This window comes from Galleria mellonella, unplaced genomic scaffold, assembly GCF_026898425.1.
Source record: "Galleria mellonella isolate WM207_F2 unplaced genomic scaffold, CSIRO_AGI_GalMel_v1 utg103, whole genome shotgun sequence".
In the NCBI taxonomy this organism is placed as follows: Eukaryota; Metazoa; Arthropoda; class Insecta; order Lepidoptera; family Pyralidae; genus Galleria; species Galleria mellonella.
The window spans coordinates 3554470-3578423 of NW_026441966.1; the positions used below are offsets into that span (position 1 = coordinate 3554470).

Consider the following 23954-nt stretch of genomic DNA (forward strand, 5'->3'; position numbering starts at 1 on the left):
TTTCTGATGTTTATTTGATTTAATGTAATAACAAAATCATAGGCGTATTTAGACGGCGACCAGATGGACTGTGCTCACCCCAGGATGCGAGCAAAGCTTTACGAAGATATCATATAGCATATCTGAGAGTACATATGAGTCGGGACCCTCTACTCCAGGAAAAAACAATTTTAGATGTGCTAATATGAACAAAACAAGCATTTTGTGAATATTTACCTAGTAGGGGGGAGAAGGGATTGTTAGTAATGGAGATTAGAAATCCCATTGCTAGCAATATACCCTGTCAGATCGACCTCCACGCGGTTCATTATGGAAACCATCGTGATTGATTTATCGAGCAAGAATAAATGGAGATATCGGTAGGGGCCCGCCTTAGAAGGACGTACTGAAGGGCCAAATTAAAAATACTCGTAACCGGCGAACGTGTTGAATAGATTGATGAATGTGGAAGAAGCGAAAAAGGTTTGTTTCAATCTAAGCATTTGGCGTTCCATTGTTTCTGCCTACTCTAATGGGAGACAGGCGTGACAGATATGTATGTATGTATAAACAAAATAGATAATCTACACCCATATGGGGGGAAGGGATTGTTAGTAATGGAGACTGAGAATCCCGTTGCTAGCAATATACCCAACCAGGTCGACCTCCTCGCGGTTCCCCCTGGAAACTATCATGGTTAATTCCTGATGGATTCATCATGATGGGCTAACTGGCCTGTTTTCATTCTCATCTATCACCCTTCACTGGTGCTCCGCCAGCGTATCGCGTAGCGCAGGCGGGGTTACTATATCATTTTCACCTATCAAAAAAAAAAATATGTATAATATTTATTCTGTGACTGAAGTGATTGTTTGAACAACGTAATCAACTTTATTACTGTGTTTGTTGATACTGATTCGGTAAGTTTGTATTACGAACTACTCAACTGCTCAACATAGCATTTTATATTGACTTCTGTTTGTTACTCTCTCACGGCTGAAATATTATAGCGATTTAGATTTTTAAACAGAATGTTGGTAAATGGCGGTTGAGCACAATTATGCAGTCGATTAGTGTTCACGGAAAGTTGTTGACGTACGCAGCATCAGAGGCGTCACTCACGCGTTAACCATGTTTGTGTAATGAAAATATTGTGAATATCTACCCAGTAGGGGAGAAAGGGGATTGTTAGAAATGGGGTTAGTAACCCTATTACAAGTAAAATACCCCATCAGGTTTGTAATTTGTGAAAATGGTATGGTAATCCCGCCTGCGCTAACGGGATACGCTGGCGGAGCACCAGTGAAGGGTGATTGATGAGAATGAAAACAGGCCAGTTAGCCCATCATGATGAATTCATCAAGAATTAACCATGATAGTTTCCAGGGAGAACCGCGAGGAGGTTTACCTGGTTGGGTATATTGCTAGCAATGGGATTTTCAGTCTCCATTACTAACAATCCCTTTCCCCCCTATCTCATCAGGTTATGACAATGTAACGTATACAGCTGCATTTCGATAAAAAAATGACACATGTACCTAATAACAGGACTTTTGTACAAAGTCTCATCAGAGTGACACTTTCCAATGTGATCTTGAAGTGTGATGAGCTGTTATAATGATGATGAAGCAGTAGATATGTACTGATACTCACCCATTAGGTATGTCTGTGCTAAGCTGATCGAGGAGCGAGTCCACGGTCGGCCGGGACGATGCCGGACTAGTGGCGCCATTAGTGCGTGCATATCCATCTGTCAATGGAAAAATTAATACATAATTTAAAAGTGCATAGCGTAAAGGTAAATTTAATTTAAAGTCGCTTGCTTGGGTACCTCTGTCCCATTCGTGTTTTAATCGTAAAGCAGTTGTGTTTGCATTGCTATGTTTAGGTTTGAAGGGTGTAATATGGCGTGAATTTACTGGGTACAGAGGAATAACACCTGAGTCCTCAGGAATGGCAACACATGGGGGATATCATGGGCGAAACAGTATACTCTGTTATGTCCATGGTACTGCTCATGTCTATAGGCGACGGTTACCACTTTCCATCAGGTGGGCCGTCAGCTTGTTTGCCATTCTAAGTTTTATAAAAAAAAAAGGTGCTACGCAAAAGGATACACATAAATTAAAAACAGTATTATTAATTAACTAATCTATGTTGACCTAAGCGAATTGACATATCGTTCCTGTCGTCAGTAACGATCGCATATAAAGTAGGCATGAGTAATATGTATATCGATTCGATATCTATATATTGGGTTCCTCTGGACACAGATGGCGGGAAAAAGGTCATCATCCATTTCGATATCGCCCATATCGGCTGTGATATCTATTTTGAATACGTAAAAAGTCTGTTAGCCAATATAATTTTTTGACATTTATCATATTTTTTTAACATATTCGTTATTGTACCAGTATATAGGTATTGTAATTTGAATATACAGGTATTGATACACATCACCCACCTCTAATATAAAGATATAATATTTTTTCAAGCATTTTTAATAGGTTTTTCAATTAAACTTTTCAAAAACTATTAATATCAATTTGATCTATCCATTTTCAAGTGGTGCGCTTACCAAGAAATAGAATTTAATTTTTATTTATACAAATAACTGATATCGTCAATAATATCATTATCTTATATCAAATACTTTCTTTCAAATTATACAATTGTTATAACAACATTGTCAATTTACAAATGGCCGCTACGAGTATATCGTGAGTTTGTAAAGGTCGTTGGCATCTATTTGTAGTCATTTCGATTATGATCCGCAAATAAAGTGACCACGATTTATTATGGAATTAAGACATGTTCGAGAATAAAAACGCTAAGAACAAAAAAGAAGAAAGGACAGGAAAAGGAAGGCTAAGAAATTAAAAAAGCCAAAAAAAAGATAGGTGTCATTTCCTGTAGGGAAGTCGAGAACATAGTATGGGATACAGCTCATTGAAGAAAGTTACAAAATTTACGAGAAAAGGAATTTCTTAAAGTGCGAAGGAAGAATAAAAACCGATAGTTATTAATATTATCGTTTAATTTTGAACATTCACGATATTTTTGTGGTGGTAAGAAAGAACTTTTACTTCTACTAGATACTTTACTTATACATCCTTACCAATATTCTAGATGTGAAAGTCAGTTTCTTTTTTTACCTCTTAACATCCTAATGGCTCTATCAATACACTATCGAATTAATGGAGGTATACGAATACACATCGAAGTTAATGGTCGAGGGATAGGCAGCAGCGTCCCTCTTAAGACATTACCAAAGTCTTACTGCGAATGCCAAGCCGCCAGCCAAGCATGGTAGCTACAAGCAAAACCCTTATGGGGGAGGCCTATGTTCAGCAGTGAAAACTTAACGACTGATTTGATGATACAAGTACATATACTAAAGAGGATGACGAAGTAGCGTATCTACTTTTTGTTCTAAGCAATGAACATATTCCGGCCACACGTACGAAGTCGTGGCTAAAAGCTAGTACAATAAAAATACATCAATAAAATACAAATGTTTATCAACAACATGTATTCTAAGAAATGCACAAGTTGGTACGTTCTTCCTAGTACCAATACTCACTAAGGCATAGGACGAGATGAGAATTATAAATGACGAATTATAAAAGACCGTATGAAGACAGTGATATAACTGGAATTTTAATAAACAATAAGTATAATTTTTTTTTATACAACTTAGAATGGCAAACAAGCTGACGGCCCACCTGATGGAAAGTGGTAACCATCGCCTATAGACATGAGCAGTACCATGGACATAACAGAGTATACTGTTTCGCCCATGATACCCCCCATGTGTTGCCATTCCTGAGGACTCAGGTGTTATTCCTCTGTACCCAGTAAATTTACGCCATATCCCACCCTTCAAACCGAAACAAAGCCATGCAGACACAACTGCTTCACGGTTGAAACACGAATGGGACAGAGGTACCCAAGCAATCGACTTTTGTACAAAGTCTCCCTCTGGTCATCATCATAACATCATAACACCATAAAATCATAACTGGTCGCTGTCTGTACATGGAGGATATATAAGAAAAACTATTATAGTGGGGCTATATAAACGCAATAGAACCTAAAACAATTATTTTTAGAATTTTGTCTGTTTGTCTGTACGTTTGTGCACGCTAATCTCAGAAATGGATTTGAATGCGGTGTTCACTAATGCGTTGCGGTTTGCTCCACTTACCATTCAGTGTTTGTTTTATTTCAATCGGTTCGTAAATAAAAAAAAATATATTAATCTAAAGAATCACATATAAAATGCTATAAAACGATAGACCAACGGATATTTTACTCTTTCACTGTCAAAAACTACTTAGAAGAGATTCGGTACACGGGATTATATCCACGCGAGTAAAATCGCGGGATACAGCTAGTTCTACTCGTATTATATTACCGCCGTATGTCCTTGCATAGAATAGGCCACCCCTTCCTTTCATGTGGGTGTCTTAAAAGCCGACTAAGGGTAGGGCAAGGGATGGGCAGCAGCGTCCCTCTTAAAACATAACTGCGGTCGCGGTCTAAGTGTGACAACTACTGGCAAAACTCCCCTTATGGGGAAGGCTTATTCAGAAATGGACAGTTAATGGCTGAAATAATAATAATAATATATAATCTTATTATTTATTTATATTTATATATACATATATCGTCATAGTCGTAGAATACTGATGGATCTATGTATGTAATATTTGTCAGATCCGTCATATATATGTGTAACGGAAAGTCTTCTACAGGAAGCGTACGGTATTTTGTGTCACAACGTCTCTACTAAAACATGGTCTCGTACTATATTCATTAACAGTGTTTACGAACGTACTAACTTCATGTCATCTGTATTGTTTACTATATCATGTTTTTAAATAGAAATTACAGTACTTCCTTGGAAAAAGCGTTGTAAATTATAATTATAAATAAACTTACTTAATTCATGTGCCAAATAAATAACTGGATGGGACTATTAATTTGTTTAATTGGCACGGAGACAGATATTTACATTTGCCCATAACACATGGCGGGTGTAAAAGCATTTCGGAAATATTTTACTAAAATAATGTAAAGAGTACTCGTAACACTTTCAGTTACTTTCTATTATGCATTCGACGTTAACGTGTGAAATATGATCATTTAAAAGTTTCATTAATTTAAAAAACCACAGCACTTAATTTTTTTTTATACCATGAAGATGGCCTACGTACATATCTCATAATAAACTAGGAGTGTAAAATGACTCTGAAAAACCTTAATACACCTTTTTTGAAAAATTCCATATTGGAGTGTGTAAGGAATAATCTCGGCAGAGAGCTTATTCTGCTTTTTTTTATGAATCCTATCTGTAATCTTTAGGGAAAACTTCGGCAGGGAACTCATTCCACATTTTTTTTTAATGGGTGATAATAGAATGGTAATCCCGCTTGCACTATCGGTATATACTGGCGGGGCTCCAGTGATAGATGACAAATGAGGATGACCCATAATGACGAATTCATAAACAATTAATCAAGATGGTTTCCAGGGGAAACCACATGGAGGTCGACCTGAAGAGGGTATTGATAGCAATGAGGCTGTTAAAATACTGACAAACACTTAGGAACAAGTTTTCAATGATTGTATTTCATAATGAATGAATGACTTCATAGCATGATGAAGGTCTTACCTAGCAGAGGAATATTAATAGGCTGTTACTTTAAACAGATATCAATCTATAGAGCCAAATTTGTTACATCCACTAATTAGGACTGCAGCCAAACACAAATGAGGTTTGTTCATATTTCAGACGTGGAGAATTAGGAGTCGAACAGGTGGCGTATAGACAGGGCTGTGCTTTTTAATAAATGTATTTTAATTTAAAAAATATTTTAAAACAATTGAACGGTTAACAAGGAGTTTTCCTCTAGTGATCTGTACGGTTTTAGAGTAAGAAACACGAGTATTTGACCCCAGTCTACCGAATCACTGCAGTTTCAAACAAATATTACTTCCACAACTGTAGTGTCCTTTTTCTTCCTTTTTTACCAATCTCATTTATTCACTCTAAACGCCTTCCTTTTTCCTCGACCCTTTCCTCCATACCGGAATCCTCCAAACCGCCATTCCGACGGATACCACCAACAAATAGATTTCCAAGGAGACAAACGGTCGGTCGTAGAACAAACATCCAAAACTTCGAGTGATATGATTAAAAACATATTAGGCCGAAAATAAATAATCAGAATAAGGGCAGGAAGATGATAAATGATTAACAAGCATACCAGATGGTAAGCTTTCACCGTTGCTTTCAGGATAGGAGGTGTTTACGTGTGCGATTTATATATAATATATGAAATGAGGATCGCCAATAAACAAAACTAGCACTTTAGATCAGTAGGGTTCACAATATTCATTATGACTCCCACGCCCAAGAGTGGTACTTTCTTGCATTGTTATTTGTGAAGACTAAGATATTATGCTTATGTACTCTGTAATTTTACATTCTTAAACTTAAAACAAAGCCATATATGTACAGCTATTGAGCGACAGAATCTCGAGTGCAACTTCAAATATGAATTTAAAAATATACTCAATAAAAAGTATTTAAGGTTGGAGCAGGGTTGTCATAAATAACAGGTTTTGTAACATCAAAAAAGTAGTTCAGTAGTGGCATGCTTAGTTTTAGTATAAATTGAGATAATTGCGGCATTTGCCTCTGTCTGTATTTAAATTGAGCGTATATAACTTTACTTTTGTATTACTTTACTTTTCCTCTATTCAATATTGTTGACTGGCAAAGAACACCGTTCGGTGTTAAGTCCGTCAAATGTGCATAGAATTTTATTGTGCATTAGGGTTTAAATAAATTAGACCTTTAGTACGAGTACAAAGTCTCCAAAGTGGTTTGAATTTTGTGGCAGCCCTAGGCGAATTGACAGCTAAATTCCAACCGCGGTCTATTGTGAAACCAAGAATTGTCAATGATGTAAACACGTGCTTCAATACTGTAGTGGAGGATTAGTTTAATGAAAAATTATGGGCAAACATACATTCTAACCGGGTAACAGATGAAAGTGGACTTGAGTAGGCGGATCTAGATTCATAGAGCAAATTGTACAAATTCTTTTAATTTTTATTAGTGTTTGATACATAAATAAATAATAAAATAGTCGGGCAACCCTGAAGTCGATATAGCATGCATACGTATACCAGCTTCCATTGGGATAGGTAGAGACAATACAACGCCAACTGGCAGTACAAAGTAACTGATCTGAATTCGTTTTCACCTAACATCCCTTATTACATTTCCACTTACAATAAAACAAAAATAGAGCATTTAAAGTACCTGGCCAATTCATGTTTATTTACGAACACTGTAATGAATTAAAAACCTTCTTATCGCATTTTATCAGACAAGTTTCGTACGTGTATTTTCAATATGGATTCGTGGATTGATGAGTCGATTTAACTACAGTACATATGAGTATTACAGATAAGTGTAAAACATATTTATTAATATACAAATTTTGATGTGTACATCAATTTGTATGAAATATAACGTTGTTGAATATACTATGTCCAATGTCAGACGTGTAAATACGCATGTCACAGCCGTTGCCAGGCGTCGTTAACATATCCACAATTTAAGTATATTGAAGATGTACTATGTAATCATTAGTTGAATGTTGAATACAAACGAAACAATTAAATCAATCCTATTAATATAATAAATGCAAAAGTTTATAAAAATAGATGGATGTTTGTTACTCTTTCACGCAATAACTACTGAACAGATTTGAATGAAATTCAGTAGACAGGTAGGTTATATTCTAACATAGCATATAGAATACTTTATATACTGATTTACGCGAGAGAAACTGCGGGATACAGCTAGTAATAATTCAATTAGACTAGGCATATTACACAGCGCCATTTGGTTTCAAACTATAGAAGTCATTAATTTTTTTAGTACACAAATATTATTTATAGAAAATATCTAGACCAGTATCAATAGTGTAGTTATGAATAGAAATGTTTGCATAATGCGGGTATTGAACCTGCGCCCAACGAATGATAAGGTGGTGCAGTAGACCAGCAGGGCCATGAAAAAAATATTTCGAAAGAAACGTAGATTTTAGAATTAGCGTGAAAACAGATCGGAAGAACACGATCTTACAGTTCACTTGGTAGATCTACATAAATGCTGTAGAATTTGGATCGACGGATGTTGTTAATAAAAATATTTAGTTGCGCGTGCGCACAGTTGCAGTAATACGTATCTCAGAGACACAAATAATAAATCATTGTAAATTATTTAATATTATAACTTCGGGGTAATAATAACAACATAGTTTCTGGGTAAAATTATTGAAGAAAATAAAGTATTCACTTTTTATTACACATTCGTTTCCATACATAACTGTATAATTTATACGTTGTACAATACTTCTATAATTGATTACAGAAACACAAACATTAAATATATTTGTGTAGTCTAAGAATATTGAAAAAGGCAATGTCCTGTTAAAAATAAAAGATTTTTTATAATCTTAATAATGGTATACATTAAAAAAAATAAACTAAAAGCAAATAGAAAATATACTATAGTTTCATGGACAAGAAAATATCTACTAACACGTAAGATGGTGCCCTTTGATGCAGAGACTTTCTAAACCATCTTCGTTGTACATTGGTATAGATCTTGGGATCTTTGACGTGATTAATCAGACGCTGACTATACGTACATTAAACAAAAAACAAATGACAATAATTTTAATTTTGATTTTAAAAATTTATAGTAAATACAATACTTATTATAGATATTACTAGAGAGAAAATTTGTACAAAAATCGTCTGATAGGAAACCTCTATGCTACTGGTGTTTCTGACGCCAAGCATCTGTGCTTGTCCTGTAAAGGGCAGGATCATCATATTAGCCGTTAACTGTCCACAGCTGAACATAGGCTTCCCACTATTGAGAGAGTTTTACTAGTACTTGCCATACTTGGCAGGTGGATTGACAACCGCAGTATAAATTTTATGATGTTTTAAGAGGGACGTTGCTGCCCATCTCTCGTCCATTAAGTTCTCTAAGTCGCCTGTTACGACACCCACGAGAAAAGAAGGAGGTGGCACATTCTATACCGAGACTACACGGCCATAGGCAAAGGGCGGTATACAGCAGTAAAATTACATACAGAATACGATTTCAATTCTCAGTAATGACAACGTATGAGGAATTATAAGCTAACGATTTTAATCTTCAGCAATGACAACGTATGAGGAATTAAAAGCTAACGATTTCAATCTTCAGTAATGACAACGTAAGACGAATTAAAAGGTAACGATTTCAATCCTCAGTAATGACAACGTAAGAAGAATTAAAAGCTAACGATTTCAATTCTCAGTAATGACAACGTATGAGGAATTATAAGCTAACGATTTCAATCCTCAGTAATGACAACGTAAGAGGAATTAAAAGCTAACGATTTCAATCCTTAGTAATGACAACGTAAGAAGAATTAAAAGCTAACGATTTCAATTCTCAGTAATGACAATGTAAGAGAAATTAAAAGTTAACGATTTCTGTCCTTTGTAATGTGGCAACGTATAAGGAATTAAAAGCTAACGATTTCAATCCTCAGTAAAGACAACGTAAGAGGAATTAAAAGTTAAAAAGTTAAAGATTTCTGTCCTTTGTAATGTGGCAACGTTTTAAAAGCAACGGAATTAAAAGCTAGTGCGTTTTGTAATTAATCTGTCACCGTTTTTAAGAAAAATATAGTTATAATTGCGTTTCGGTAACCAAACAAACATAATGTGTAGGCACCTATTTACGAGGATGATCTATTTCAGTGAGGTCGAGGGAAATCGTGGCCTTGCCAACACTAACATTTGCCGATTAGTTACCATCACGGCGAACACGCTATTTATCATAATATGAGGTCTGCTTTTGTAAAATAAACACAGTTTATTTTACTAAACTATATATTTATTTATTTTACCTAGTGAAAATTAGGTTACAGGTTAATTTGACCTTAATTATATATAGGACAAAATCAAGGACACGGGATGACACGTGCACGGGCAACACACCTACTCGTAATAATGAACGAATAAAATTCATCATAAACATTGCATTTGTATTTTTACAGTACTCGCGACCATAATAGACGATAAAAATAAGAACAATTTGGTTGATTGTTTTATTTGTTTTGTTCGCTGTTTGTCAAGTTTTTAAACTACGTCATGGAAACATGACGTCAAAGTACAGACAGGAGGTCAAATAGAATTTTTTTTTTTACAACACAGGGGGCAAACGAGCGTGCGGCTCACCTGATGGTAAGTGACTACCGCCGCCCATGGTCACCCACAACACCTAAGGCATTGCAGGTATGCTGCCGGCCTTTTAAAAAGGAATATGCTCTTTTCTTGAAGGTTATGTTGTCGTATCGGTTCGGAAATACTGCTGTTGGAGGTTGATTCCAAAGAGTGGTTGTGCGTGGGAGAAAGTGCCTTGAAAAACGCACGGTGGAGGACCGCCACTTGTCCAGATGGTTGGGATGAAATTTTAGTTTATGGCGGGTTGTACGATGGTGAAAATCTGCAGCAGGTATCAATCCGACCATTCTTCAGAAATAATAATAATCAGTTTCTTAATATCTAAAGTAGTAGAATAAAATCACAAACATTTTTAATAAAAGTGACGAGAGACTTGAGATAGTCCGTTCTCACTACAGATCATTAGTCTAGGGACTATGGAACACAATAATAATAATATCACATTAATATATATTTGCATTTATTAAAATATGTACCTATTTGATGCGATGAAGTTTCATCATGAAGTGACGAACAGTGATACAGTAACAAGAAAGTGAATTAGTAGATGCAATGATTACTCAGAAATACGTCTCTATTTCCCATTTTTGCATTGTTTACAAATCTGTGTGAATATTTGTGAAACTATTTATATCGAATATTAACTGTTACATTCAAATGTATGTGCTTGTTTATAATCGTAATACACTTGTATTATAAATTTTACTCATAACTTGTCAGGGCACGATATAATTACGCATTTAACGCGAACAAAGGCAGTTACTTCCGAGTCCCTTTTTAAGGGTTCCACGCACCAAAACAGTACAAAGAATGGAAGAAAGAACCCTTTGGTGCGACTTTGTTTGTCAGTCCGTCTGTTTCAGCGCTATATTTTAGCAACTGCTAACGCTATTTATTTGGTATAGTTTTACATATTTTAGGCCCCCACATATTGTAATGGAAATATGTAACTGAAAAAATATTTTTATTTTCTAAAATTACAAAACTAACTTACTTGTCCAACAGAAGGGTTTCCTTCTTAACACCCGCTTCATCGTTCCTCTGTTGGGGGCGGGTCTTCCCACAAGAGATTATGCCCACTGTTATTTTTTTACTTTACAGACACAGTACTCTAGTTACGAGACCAATTTGAAATTTGTTCATTCTCTGTTCAGTCAGGATTAGGATGCCTTTAAGAAAGAGACTTTGTACAAAAGTCGATTGCTTGGGTACCTCTGTCCCATTCGTGCGATTTGGCTGTGTTTGTGAATTTCTGGGTACAGAGGAATAACACCTGAATCTGTATCAGGGCTATATTTTAGAAAGTGCTAAGGCGACGGTTACCACTGTTTATTAATAATATAGTTTTACATAGTTAGTAGACATAACTGTTTACAAACGTATTTCGGCTCGAGCTTAACGACTCAACTCACTCGCACACATTGTAATGGAAAATGATAATGGGGAAAAAATATTTTTATTTTCTACTGCAGAGACAGTGGTTGCATGTGGCTCAGGACCATTCCTTATGGCAGTCTATGTGGGAGGCTTATGTCCAGCAGTGGACGAATAATGGCTGAAATTATGATAATGAATCAAAGCGGCTGGAACCGAAATCACATCGAATAGACGACTTTTTAATTTTTACAACAGAGGAGGCAAACGAGCATGCGGCTCACCTGATGGTAAGTGACTACCGCCGCCCATGATCACCCACAACACCAGCGGCATTGCAGTTGTGCTGCCGTCGAATATAACGTAAGGTGACGTTTTTTTGACGTCTCATTTAATTTCGATTGTGTCAAAGTCATTTCGCTGGTTTCGAGTACGGATTACAATATGCATAATATGGCCACTTGCCGAGTGTACGCGACTGAATTTCGTTTTTTTACGCACATAACGATTTAATTTACTGCCAACAATATAATTGCCATAGTGTATCACAATCTGTAATTAGTCGCTAAATGGTTATTTTTTTGCGGATCTCTAAAAAGTTGTACACGTAATTCAATTTAAATTCGTTCGTATAATTTCGGTAAACTAAGATTTATTCACTCACCAGTCCTTTCATTGTACGTCGATGTTTTTTCCCCATAGTTGCCGTATCTGGCGTTGCTGAGATCATCGAGTAGGGTGTCCAACTCGGACATGTTGCCGCGGCCGCCGGTCGTCCGACCATACCCGGCAGACTGTCCGGCGTTGTACCCGGGCGATCCGGCATTATATCCGGGCGACTGGCTGCCATAATTGGATTGAGAGCCGGTGTATTTCACGGGAATCACTTTTTCATGGACACCACTCGTGTTCTGGTAGGTGGGCTGAGGACAAAGAAATAAATATATATTTTTTATCCAATCATCAGCATCATCATATCAGCCATAAACTGTCCGCTGCTGAACATAGGTCTCCCTTTGGGAGGAGGTCCACGCTTGGCAAGAGAGTTGGCAACTACAGTTAGGCTTTGATGATGTTTTAAGAGGCTTTAATATAAAATAATATATCCTATAGCTAAGATTATTTTACTTAATGTCCGTTCTATTTTCAGAGAGATCAATAAAAGATTTAACAAATCGAAACTAAAATTTGGAAATTGGAACCAACACATGTTCACAGTTTATGGATTTATTTTCATTCTAACAGACTCAAGTCTTGTTAGCCAGATTTACACTATTGAAGTCTAGACATTTACAAGGATTTACTGAAGCCAATTACACGAATCTATTTTTAATGCAAGTGATGTCTGTAGAGGCGATAGCTATATTTACCTAGTAAGTAAATATGTAGTTTTATTGATCATCTTTCAATCCTGGTTTAAAATCACCAAATAATTAGAATAAAAATGCATTTCAACTGTGAGATGATGCAATAAAGGACATAACGCTACGGATCCCTTTGGTCTTCTGAAAGCTTAGATTATAAACCTCTAGACAGTCTCTACATAGACACATTAATAAAAACATTTCACTATCAGACGAGGCGTATGCTTGTTTGCCCCCTTCATAATATTAAAAAAAGGTCAACTTTTTTTTTCATGTGTATGTTAACATATATATTAATTACTAAGTAGTACAAATTTATATAACAATGTAAATTACAGGAAAAATAATGTTACATAATATTAATTTTAATGATCGTCCTTCAATTGTAACAATATTTTTAGCTTCAGTGATTATAGTTGATAAAATTGTGACATCTATTGGACACAGCGTCGTAACTTTATTGGATAGATTCCTGCCAGCATTGTTTTTAATGACTGTAACTAGATGGCGTTGCTATTCAATATTTATATATAAACCGAAATATATCTTTATAATTAATCACATTACATGCGTCGAAAAGAAAAATAAAACTAAAAACAAATTTAAAACACTTTGCTATTAAAAAATTCATATTATATTTTATCCCATCCAGAATTAGTTAAAAAACAAAGAAACAAATTCATATATGAATATGTAATTTCAAAATTTTTCAGAAGAACCAAAACGGGAAAAAATACTAGAAATTAACTGAAGATAACACGGCTGTATAGACGTAGTCCTTTTGCATTCCCTATTGATGAGGAAAACAGAATGAAAAAGAAAAGAAAAATTTACATTATAATATGTATTTATTTAAGTAGGTACCAGATAGTCCTCGTTATCACACCTATAATGAACCGTCCAAGAACAAAATATGTATTATCACATATATTTCTTATCGTGTACAGATATCTCACGTAATTAACGTATGTAATTCTTATTATCAATTTACATATTGCAACTGGAGACGCTTGTTAAATTGTATAGGTATAATGTAATTCCAAGATCAAACTAAAACCGCCACAACTAAACCTTGCCCTACAATTCACACAAACAGCACGGGTACGTTCTACGTACAGTGAACAAATAATAATTGATGGTCGAGATTACAATTTACCTCATAGAAAATGACAATACTGATAAACAGCAGATAGTGGAGTTGCATTTTTGAATATTTGAAACGAAACATCTGATGATCATTCAACGAGAATGATAAGTTTTTTACATTACTACATTAATTATTTACTGCGCATGAGCATAGGAGTAAGGAATAACGGATATATATTCTTATGGGACGGATCTATTCTCATCATATTCAAGAAGCATAAATTAGCTCCCCTTCTTTTCTCGGGTATGTTGTAAGAGAGGCGATTAAGTGAATTGAACGGTCGAGGGATGGGTAGCAGCATCCCTCTTAAAACACCACCAAAACCTTACTGCGGTTAACAACCCGTCTGCCAGGGGGAAGGACTATATATCCAACCAGATCGACCTCCACGCAGTCTTCCCTGGAAACTATCGTGATTAATTCCTGATGAATTCACCATGATGGGCTAACTGACCTGCGTTTATTCTCATCTATCATCTATCACTGGTGCCCCACCAGCATATTCCGTTAGCGCAGACGGGGTTGCTGTTCAATTTTCAACATAAAAAGACCCGTCTGCGAAGCATGGTATCTTTTGGAAATCTTTATGGAGGAGGTCTATGTTCAGCAGTGGACAGTTAATAGTTAATGGCTAATACAATAATAATAATAAATGGGTTAGGCATACTTATTACCCATATTTCTGCTCAAGTGATTTTGTATAACGATTCTTTTCGATTTTTCCTTATTTTGTAATTTTTTCTTTATTACCTCCTATATTGAGAATAATAAAATGAGAAGATAAATTGTATTCTTATTCACAAGTGTCGCAACGAAAGGGAAATAAATTATTAAATAATTAAATAGCTCCTTCAAGTATGTCGTTAAATTATTTGCGACGGCCTCAAAAGGGAAGCGAGGCAATGTAAAATATTGTCAACTGCTAAAACGTATTTACTAAAGGGAAAAGCAAAAGCGTATGATAATTATTAATTTGATTATAAAGGTATAAAGGCATCATATAGTTTAGATATGTAATTAGTAACCCTTGGTGATAATCCTTAGTAATATTATGAATGTGATAGAGACTTTGTTGCTAGGAATATACGCTGTTCCTCTTGGAAACCATCGTGGTTAATTCTAATGTACTAATTCGTTACAATGGACTAAATGACCTTTCTTTCTTCGTCACCTATCATCCTTCACTGCCTAGTATCCTTCTAGCGTATACCGTTAGAGCAGACGGAGCGACCATTCCATTATCATCCATTAAAAAAACATCCATGTGTGTAAGAGAAGGATATAAGGCTACTTTTTATCCTGGTCGGTAAACATATCCGGTAACTTGGAGGAAGTCGCTGTTAAAAGTTAGTTCGAATATATATTTAAAATAAAAAACAATCTTCTACAAGTTTTAGAACCGTGGATATGTGTTATTTATATTTAAAGAGAAGTAAGTAATGTTAAATGTGAAATAAAAGAGGGAGACTTTGTACAAAAGTCGATTGCTTGGGTACCTCTGTCTCATTCGTGCTTCAACCGTGAAGCAGTTGTGTTCGCATGGCTGTGTTTCGGTTTGTAGGGTGGGATATGGCGTGAATTTACTAGGTACAGAGGAATAACACCTGAGTCCTCACGGATGGCAACGCATGGGGGGTATCATGGACGAAACAGTATACTCTGTTATGTCCATGGTACCGCTCAAGTCTATAGGCGACGGTTATCACTTTCCATCAAGTGGGCCGTCAGATTGTTTGCCATTCTAAGTTGTATAAAAAAAAATTCGTAGTCGAAATTTGATAATAATAAAACATTTCTATTACAATAGTTGAAGTTTAACTATAAATAGCAAATTAGTAATCAACTGATAAATGTCCATGTCAATTAAATAAACAAACGAGTGAATGTGAAGACTTCATGAAAGACAACTGATTAAAGAGGTCAATGACAACGTCGGCGCAAGACTAATACATCTATCTAGTTCAAGTAAATTTACAATAAGACAGATGCCAGACAAATTGTATTAGCTTGAAATATTTATTGAATTAAACTGAACAATATAAACAAAGGTGATGTTGTGATGATGAGTCTTTAATATTTTAAATATTTTACTAAACTAGGTGTTATTTTGCGGAAATACTTATCACTAAATAGTTTATTGGGGGGAAAGGGATTGTTACTGATGGAGACTGAGAATCCCATTGCTAGCAATATACCCAACCAGGTCGACCTCCTCGCGGTTCTCCCTGGAAACTATCATGGTTAATTCCTGATGAATTCATCATGATGGGTTAACTGGCCTGTTTTTATTCTCATCTTCTCTATCACCCCTCACTGGTGCTCCGCCAGCGTATCCCATTAGCGCAGGCGGGGTTACCATTCCATTTTCACCCATAAAAAAAAAAATAGTTTATTAGAATTATTTTGTTTAATTCCGCTACCATTAGTATGAGTACGACTGTTAACACTCGAAGATTGGCTACATTTATTATTACCAGAAGTTCTATGACCTTCCATATTAGCTATCAATCTCCGACTGTCATCATTTTGCGGCACGTGTTTTATCTTTAAACAAGGCATCTAATGATCAAACGGTTAACACTAATCTGTAGGCAGTGATCTATTAATTTGCCTGAAGATGCCTCGTTTAGAGGTGAAACGCAAAACCTGCGTGGACGGAATGGTAGTCGGATATTGGCGGCTAATATGGAAGGTTGTACAACTTCTAGCAATAATAATAACAGTCAATCTTCAAGCGTTGACTGTCGCACTCATATTCTAATCTACTAACCGGTTATTCTATATATTTTGTTTTTAATATTTCCTCATATACCTATGGTACACTACACTGGTAAAGCAGTGTGATCTAACGTCATGAAATTGCATATGTATATATGCATGCATATAGCTACGCAGTATTTGGAATAGAAAAGGAAATATCTGCTTTTAATCCCAAACAATCAAATATGTTTTAATTCACGTTTTACGCGGATAAAGTCACGGGTATAGCAACCATACAAATAAAAAAAAATTATACTTAACAAAATTCTTTCTTTTCCGATTTTTTTCTTTATAATTTGTTTTCAAATATCTAATTAATAAAAGTTTAATTATATACATAATATTTAGTTTACAAATTAAATATTTTATTATTATTAAATTCCAAAATGTTAGTGATAATTTATATTGCGGATAATACAATGAAGTGAATGAATTTTAAAAAATGACACAGGATGCCATGTTCTCTAAATTTTCTAGAAATACGATCCTATGCATTAAAGATACGGAAGTTTAAACAGATATGCCAAAGTTAAGGCTTTTGGGCACTTGGTCACAAACTTTAAACTGACATTGACTTAGTGAGTAACCAAATCGGTCGATACATTTTCTGATGTCACAATTGCGTTTATTGACGTTGTTAAATAGCGTAAATATACTCTGATATATTAACGACTTATTTATACTAATGAAATTAATGAATCATCAATTTGAGCGTTCATAACACGCATTACAACAATAGTAGTGACAAAAAGGTACTTAAAAATAATGGCGTCCGTAGTTCTAAAAGGATAAATAAAGGATGGCTTTAAAAAACCTACAAATCTGATTGCCTATTCCTCCTAAACACATAGGATATACTAATATTTAGTAGATTAGCTTTGTTCTTTACATTGCCCTGGGAGAAATCCGAAAGACAACACAATTACGAAAGTGTGTATATGAAGAACTTACTGAAGAAGGTTTAATATAATCCGAGCTGATATTCCTCGATCCATTAATGGAACCGTATCCGGTCGAAGTAGGCGAACTGAGACTACCGCCTGGCGAGCTCAGTCGTCCTGGAGAGCCCCTGCCGCCTGGTGAACTAGTCCTGCCAGGGGAAGTGGTACGCCCACCCGGAGACCCGGTACGACCGCCTGGGCTGCCCACACGACCGCCAGGATGGATGGAGTTCTGCAGGTCAGCAAGTAGGGCATCTGTAATGAAGGAAACAGTTACGGTTACTAACGTACATCGAGTCATATATGGATCTCGGGTGTGGTTCAAAGGTGTAAATAAAAAGAATTCATTATCTTAGTAATAATAAATTTTATTTTGGACTTTTTGGTCCATTAAAATTTATTCGTTACAATATTCTTAAAGCTATTATATTATATATTATATTATTTTATATTTTTTTAAAATAACTCTCACTACAAATTTTAAATTATTTTTGCTTGCTTCAAATTTATTCATAAGATTTCAGACTAGGAATGATGAAAAAACTGATGACCCACCAGATATAAATTGGTCAACGTCGTAGAAAGGCATAAAGAGCAGCAATGGACATAAAGAGACCCCATTTTTTTTTTTCTTATACAAGGAGTTCCTAGACTTACTCCCGCGATCTAATAGCATTTGACAGAACGATGTATGATAGGTCAGCTAGTTAGAATATAATTAATCAACCGAAGAACTGACACCAATATCACAAGATTGCGAACAAAAACCACAAATGCAACGTGATGGTTCACAATATTACAATTGTTTCTGTCTGAGTTTACTCAATGACATCATGTTTGTTAAATGTGCCATTTTAATTGGCTGCAATAGAGGCGACGCCACTTCATGTCGGTATCATTAAATAAGACTTGTATTAATTTAAAGTAAACTACATCAAAATATCCATTAATGAAACTTGAAAGAGATGAAAATAAAACTTCTATTGACTTATCGCCTATCGCACAAACATACATATCCTCACGTTCACAATTCCAAGAAAGCATAGATATAGGCTGATCTCATTGATTTTGCTTTGTATATTCTATACAGGATTGAGCATGAGGTTGAGGCCAATTCTAAAATGTATTTCTTTAAAACTCAAATAAAGCGTACAAGAACGAAGATAAATATTTTTAAAATGAACTTAGGGCAATTATAATTCAGAATAGGTCCCGTAATTTTAACGGCCTTATTCATAACAATCTATTTATCTGATATATAAATAGATCTATGGGGAACATTTTGAAGAGCATCAATTCATTATGGTAAATATTCAATTACAAAAGGTATCTACAAAAATTATGACGCAATACAAAAAAAAAACTAAGTTTTTATGTTGAAAAAACGAAAGACTTATATAATATAGAGAGTAAATATATTTACGTAACGCCCCATAAGGGATAGACAAATTGGTACTCGAATTAGAAATGTCAATATTTCAAGTCTAAATATAACAGTAAGCGTAAGAAGTGAAGGATTATAATTAATATCCTCATTGCTACTTAAAATATATCCAACAGAATAAAGAGAAAGAGAGAGAGAAAGAGATAATGGAGGTTCCCAGACTAGATACATTTCATACTTTACCTATAACTCTCTAAATCCTATAGTGTTAACATCAGCGAACAAAACATTGCCCATTTAAACTAGTTTAAGATCATTCAATAAAACTTTATTCATATTATCCGAATCTTATTTAGTATTGACGTCCTTGAACACGTTTGCCTAAACTAGTTTCCTTTTTGGGAGGGTTCGTTGACACCCACACTGGTGCACATCCAGGTAACAAAATAACAAGAATCAAAATTAAATACAAATGATTAATCATTACCAAATTCCTCATACGCAACTTACACAACCTCTTATCGGACATCAACTTTGTTGACATATTACAACTTTTCAACAATGATAAGAAAATTTGCTCAAAAGACACTGTGCTCCATAGGATGAGATAAAATGGATTTCATTTTAACAACGAAAGAGGGCATTGTCTGTATAATAAGTACTCTAGACATAATGAAGTACCCGATTATATTAAAAGTAACAAAGATGAATCACTTAAACAACTTAAATGTAAAACGAATGGCATTGAAAATATTAATACCAAAAGAAAAGAAAGCAAGGGCATAATAATAATACCTAGTCCCTCAACAGCTTCATATACTTCTTCGTAATCCGACTGTTGACGTTTGCTTGAATTATTTGGTGTTTTCAATATCTTGCCGTAAATATCATCGTTCACTTTATAATGAGTTCTCGATAGTCTTGACATATTTACTTTAAATGAAAAATCACTTGTCTGTTATCCAAAATCGTTGAGTATTCAAGAACGTCCGCGAGAGAGACTAACCTCGAGCAATTCGCGAGAAACGCCGTAAAAAAAACAAGTCTCACTCAAGGGCGGAGGAAGGGATTCTAAATTTAAATATATTTTATATCCTTTGAACAGGAAAGGCGCGCGCGGCGCTCTTATGGACTAATACAGTACTGATTCGCCTGTGGCAAGCGCACATAGCAAAAATCGCGCACAACTCAACGCATTATTCACATAAATATTTGTAATTCTTAAAACGTATTGGCGTTGAAGCGCTTAATGTACTTACACAGCATAAATAAACAATTTACACCAATTACTATGCGTATACAAATAAAACGTGAAATTGTCGGATTTTAAAAAGATCTGAATGCATATTATATACTTATATACCCCAGTTATATAACATTCTGATTATTTAAATAAAATAATACAAGTATAAACGCATTACACTGAATATGACAAGAAATATTAAACAGCGCTTAAATCGCTTTCTTCAGAGGAACATCCTAAGCGTCATCCGATGACGGCGAAGTTAAGGAATTTGTCTTGCTTGCTTTCTCATTCGCGTTCAATTACGAAATTAAGTTAAACGCTCACAGAGACTTTGGTATTTAATAGATGGAAGCAGCGCTTTTTGTTTAACGAACAATTTTATTATTCATTAATGAAATTGTCCGTTTAGCAAAAAAGCGCTGCTCCACGGGTGGCGCCTCAATACTGCATCTGCATTATACGTATATAGTGATCGTTTGTTATATGTAATTTGTCTATTTTGCTCTACCATTAAGTATCGCAATGTCACAATTATGTGTTAATAAAAACAATTGAAGAGGATTTAATGTTTCTGATTGATTATTTATAATGTGAACTAAATCATAGAATATATAGCATACTTTATTATTATATACATAAAGCATCGAGTCTTTAAAACGAGTCAACTTTTTATCAGCTAATTGTCAAATTTGCTGACTTGTTTTTTTGTGTGTTCTATATACTTACGCATACGATGTATCTTGACATATTATTTAATAAATAAAATGAGTATTTACATATTAAAAAGATACAGAAATTATAAGATAAAATAAATATAAAAGTTATAAAGGAATCACTCATAATTATTTATAACGCAAAATTGTATAAAAAAGTTGACTTGCTTTTCTCGAAGCATTTGTATGGAGATACTCTATCTATATAATCTAAGATTGCATATAAGTCCACCGTTACAATATTTGTACCTACTTCATATTTTGCTTTGAAAAGTTTCAAATTCTTTTTTGCCATCAAAATTCAAATGTTTAGTGACAGCTTATTTAGTATATTATAGTATGATTAACATTTTAGTTCATAGGCAGCAACATAAACATTTTTTTTAATATATATATATATATATATATATATATATATATATATATATATATATATATATATATATATATATTCTTTATTGCACTAAAACATACAGTAACAACAATAAGTTAATATATATTTGAAAGATACAATATTAATACATATATATAAATATAAACCTAAATGTTAAATACATGGCCCGTCAAAAATATTGAAAGTTCCTTAACTGTTTTTGAAAATTGACAGATAATAGGGAAGTTACCAAACTTTGTCAAATTAAATTTAAAAACGCTCTTAAATTCATCATCATGATGCCTGATGTCACATACATCAGGTAGTAAATATCACAGGTATACAATTTTTCCAAATTGTTTTTGGTATCTTTGTTTAAACCACTAATACAAGGTTAATATTGCTTTAACATAGTGAAAACTATTTCAATGAGTGTTTTTATTTCAAGCTTAAATATATATTTAACATTTTCTTTTATTCCTAATATAATTTCGATACGATTTGTAGTAAATTAATGATTTCTTATAAAAAACATATAAGACGCCTGCCGATTGTATGTCAGCAATATCACAGCGCAGTGACTAATTAATTTGTTTATTATGGCAGGAGTTGAATACTAAACGGAGTCAAGGTTGAAAATCCGAGAAACAATAACACCTAATTATAATGACCATGATTGCTCGTAAACTATATTACCTTTTACCTATGCAGTTAATAATAATTGTTACGAATTATTTTTTTAGATTCTCTTATATCCGGTTTTGCATTATTTCTAATAATTCGCTGTGTAATGATTGGAAACGCAATTAGAATAATAAAAAGTAGTGGCGAGACTTCACAAGACTATGATATCGTAAGAGATGATTAGGGGAACACAGTATAGCAAACAATGGACGCTGGAACCTTACATAATAATACGATAATTTTCCTAAATTTTATATAAGTATACTGGATTTTTTTTATAAGATGAAAATGGAATGGTAACCTCGCCTGCGCTAACGGAATACGCTGACGGGGCACCAGTGAAGGGTGATCGATAGAGCTAGTGAAGGGTGATCGATGGGGCTGAAAACAAGCCAGTTAGCCCATCATGATGAATTCATCAGGAAGTAATCATGATAGTTTCCAGAGGAAACCGCGAGGAGAGGTTGACCTGGTTGGGTATATTGCTAGCAATGGGATTCTCAGTCTCCATTACTAACAATCCCTTTCCCCCCAGTATACTGGATTAGGGGGCGAAACATTTTTTTTTTCTACAGGGAGTGATGGCCTTGAAAAGATTGGGTATATATGATAATAGAAGGCGGTGCCAATTTCATGACGTTTGTACGTGTCATTGAGGCGCCGAGGGGTAACAAATAAACTCACTTTCACATAGATAACATGAATATTAGGTTATCCTAATATGCGTATACAAGAAAGAAAGAAATCAGTAAATAACATCTTATAAGGAAACAATTAGAAACATCTAGTATTCCAAATTTATTTTTAGAAAAACTATTAATAGGATTTGCTATCAGCGGTGGGGGAAAATACTAAAATAAATGCTAGTAAAATTAGACAATAAATTATGTTGTTAGGACGTGAGTGATATGTAAACTGGATGTTTTATTAATGCTTTATAAACTAAGCATAAAAAAGAAGTTCTATGTCTCCAATTGTTTCTTTTTTTTTTTACTAGTTTATTTTCAAAAATGAAAAAAAAAAACATTAGGTTTTGCGCTTTTTATATAAGTAGGGATTTTACTAGCATAACAAGATTATTAGATTAAAAAAAAATTACAAATTTTCAATTGTTAATTTTGGATGGATATCCATTGGAGCGATAGCTCTAACAATGGTCTCGGTATTACATATAAGGTGCGGGTTCAATTCCTGTTCCCTTCGAAATTGTTCAATCAGTAAATAATTATTCGAATATTCATTACTTTAATAACATTTCAATTTTTAAATGCTCTTAGAAGTAATGAGTAAAATTACCTACTGGCTAGAATTACTGGTAAGTGGTGACTGTAAACAATACATTACTGCAATATTTTGCGGTTAGAGCCAGCAAGGTTATCTGTGAGGTGACACTTCGCTCCAATGATACGCAATAATTACTTCTGTAGTTGAACTCAGTTCAAATACATACTTAGAAATTGATCGAGCAAATTATAAAATAGCCTAATTATATATTGTTATCTAAGGATTAACTAAAACTGTGTTTCTGGCACACTTTTTTTAATATCGCAACGTTATCAATCTTACTAAATACGAGTAGTATCAGAAAACATAAAATAAGACCATGAGATTTCACATACACCCTTTTTTTCTATCTGAGGAATAAGACTAACAATCT

The 23954-nt window shown here is 34.4% G+C and overlaps 1 protein-coding gene across 5 annotated transcripts in view; it reads right to left on the minus strand.

Annotated features, from left to right (window-relative positions):
* Positions 1-23954, minus strand: part of LOC113517496 (leupaxin) — a 95787-nt gene that overhangs the window by 17838 nt on the left and 53995 nt on the right. For 4 of the 5 annotated variants that reach the window (XM_052899396.1, XM_052899361.1, XM_052899316.1 and 1 more), the window contains exons 2-4: positions 17908-18152; positions 12350-12608; positions 1633-1729 (exon numbers count right to left, since the gene is read on the minus strand). In XM_052899396.1, the coding sequence (XP_052755356.1) occupies positions 1633-1729; positions 12350-12608; positions 17908-18152 (601 nt within the window). Of the gene's footprint in view, positions 1-1632; positions 1730-12349; positions 12609-17907; positions 18153-20076; positions 20421-23954 lie in introns of those variants that run through there. The other variant, XM_052899339.1, reaches the window with a different exon arrangement.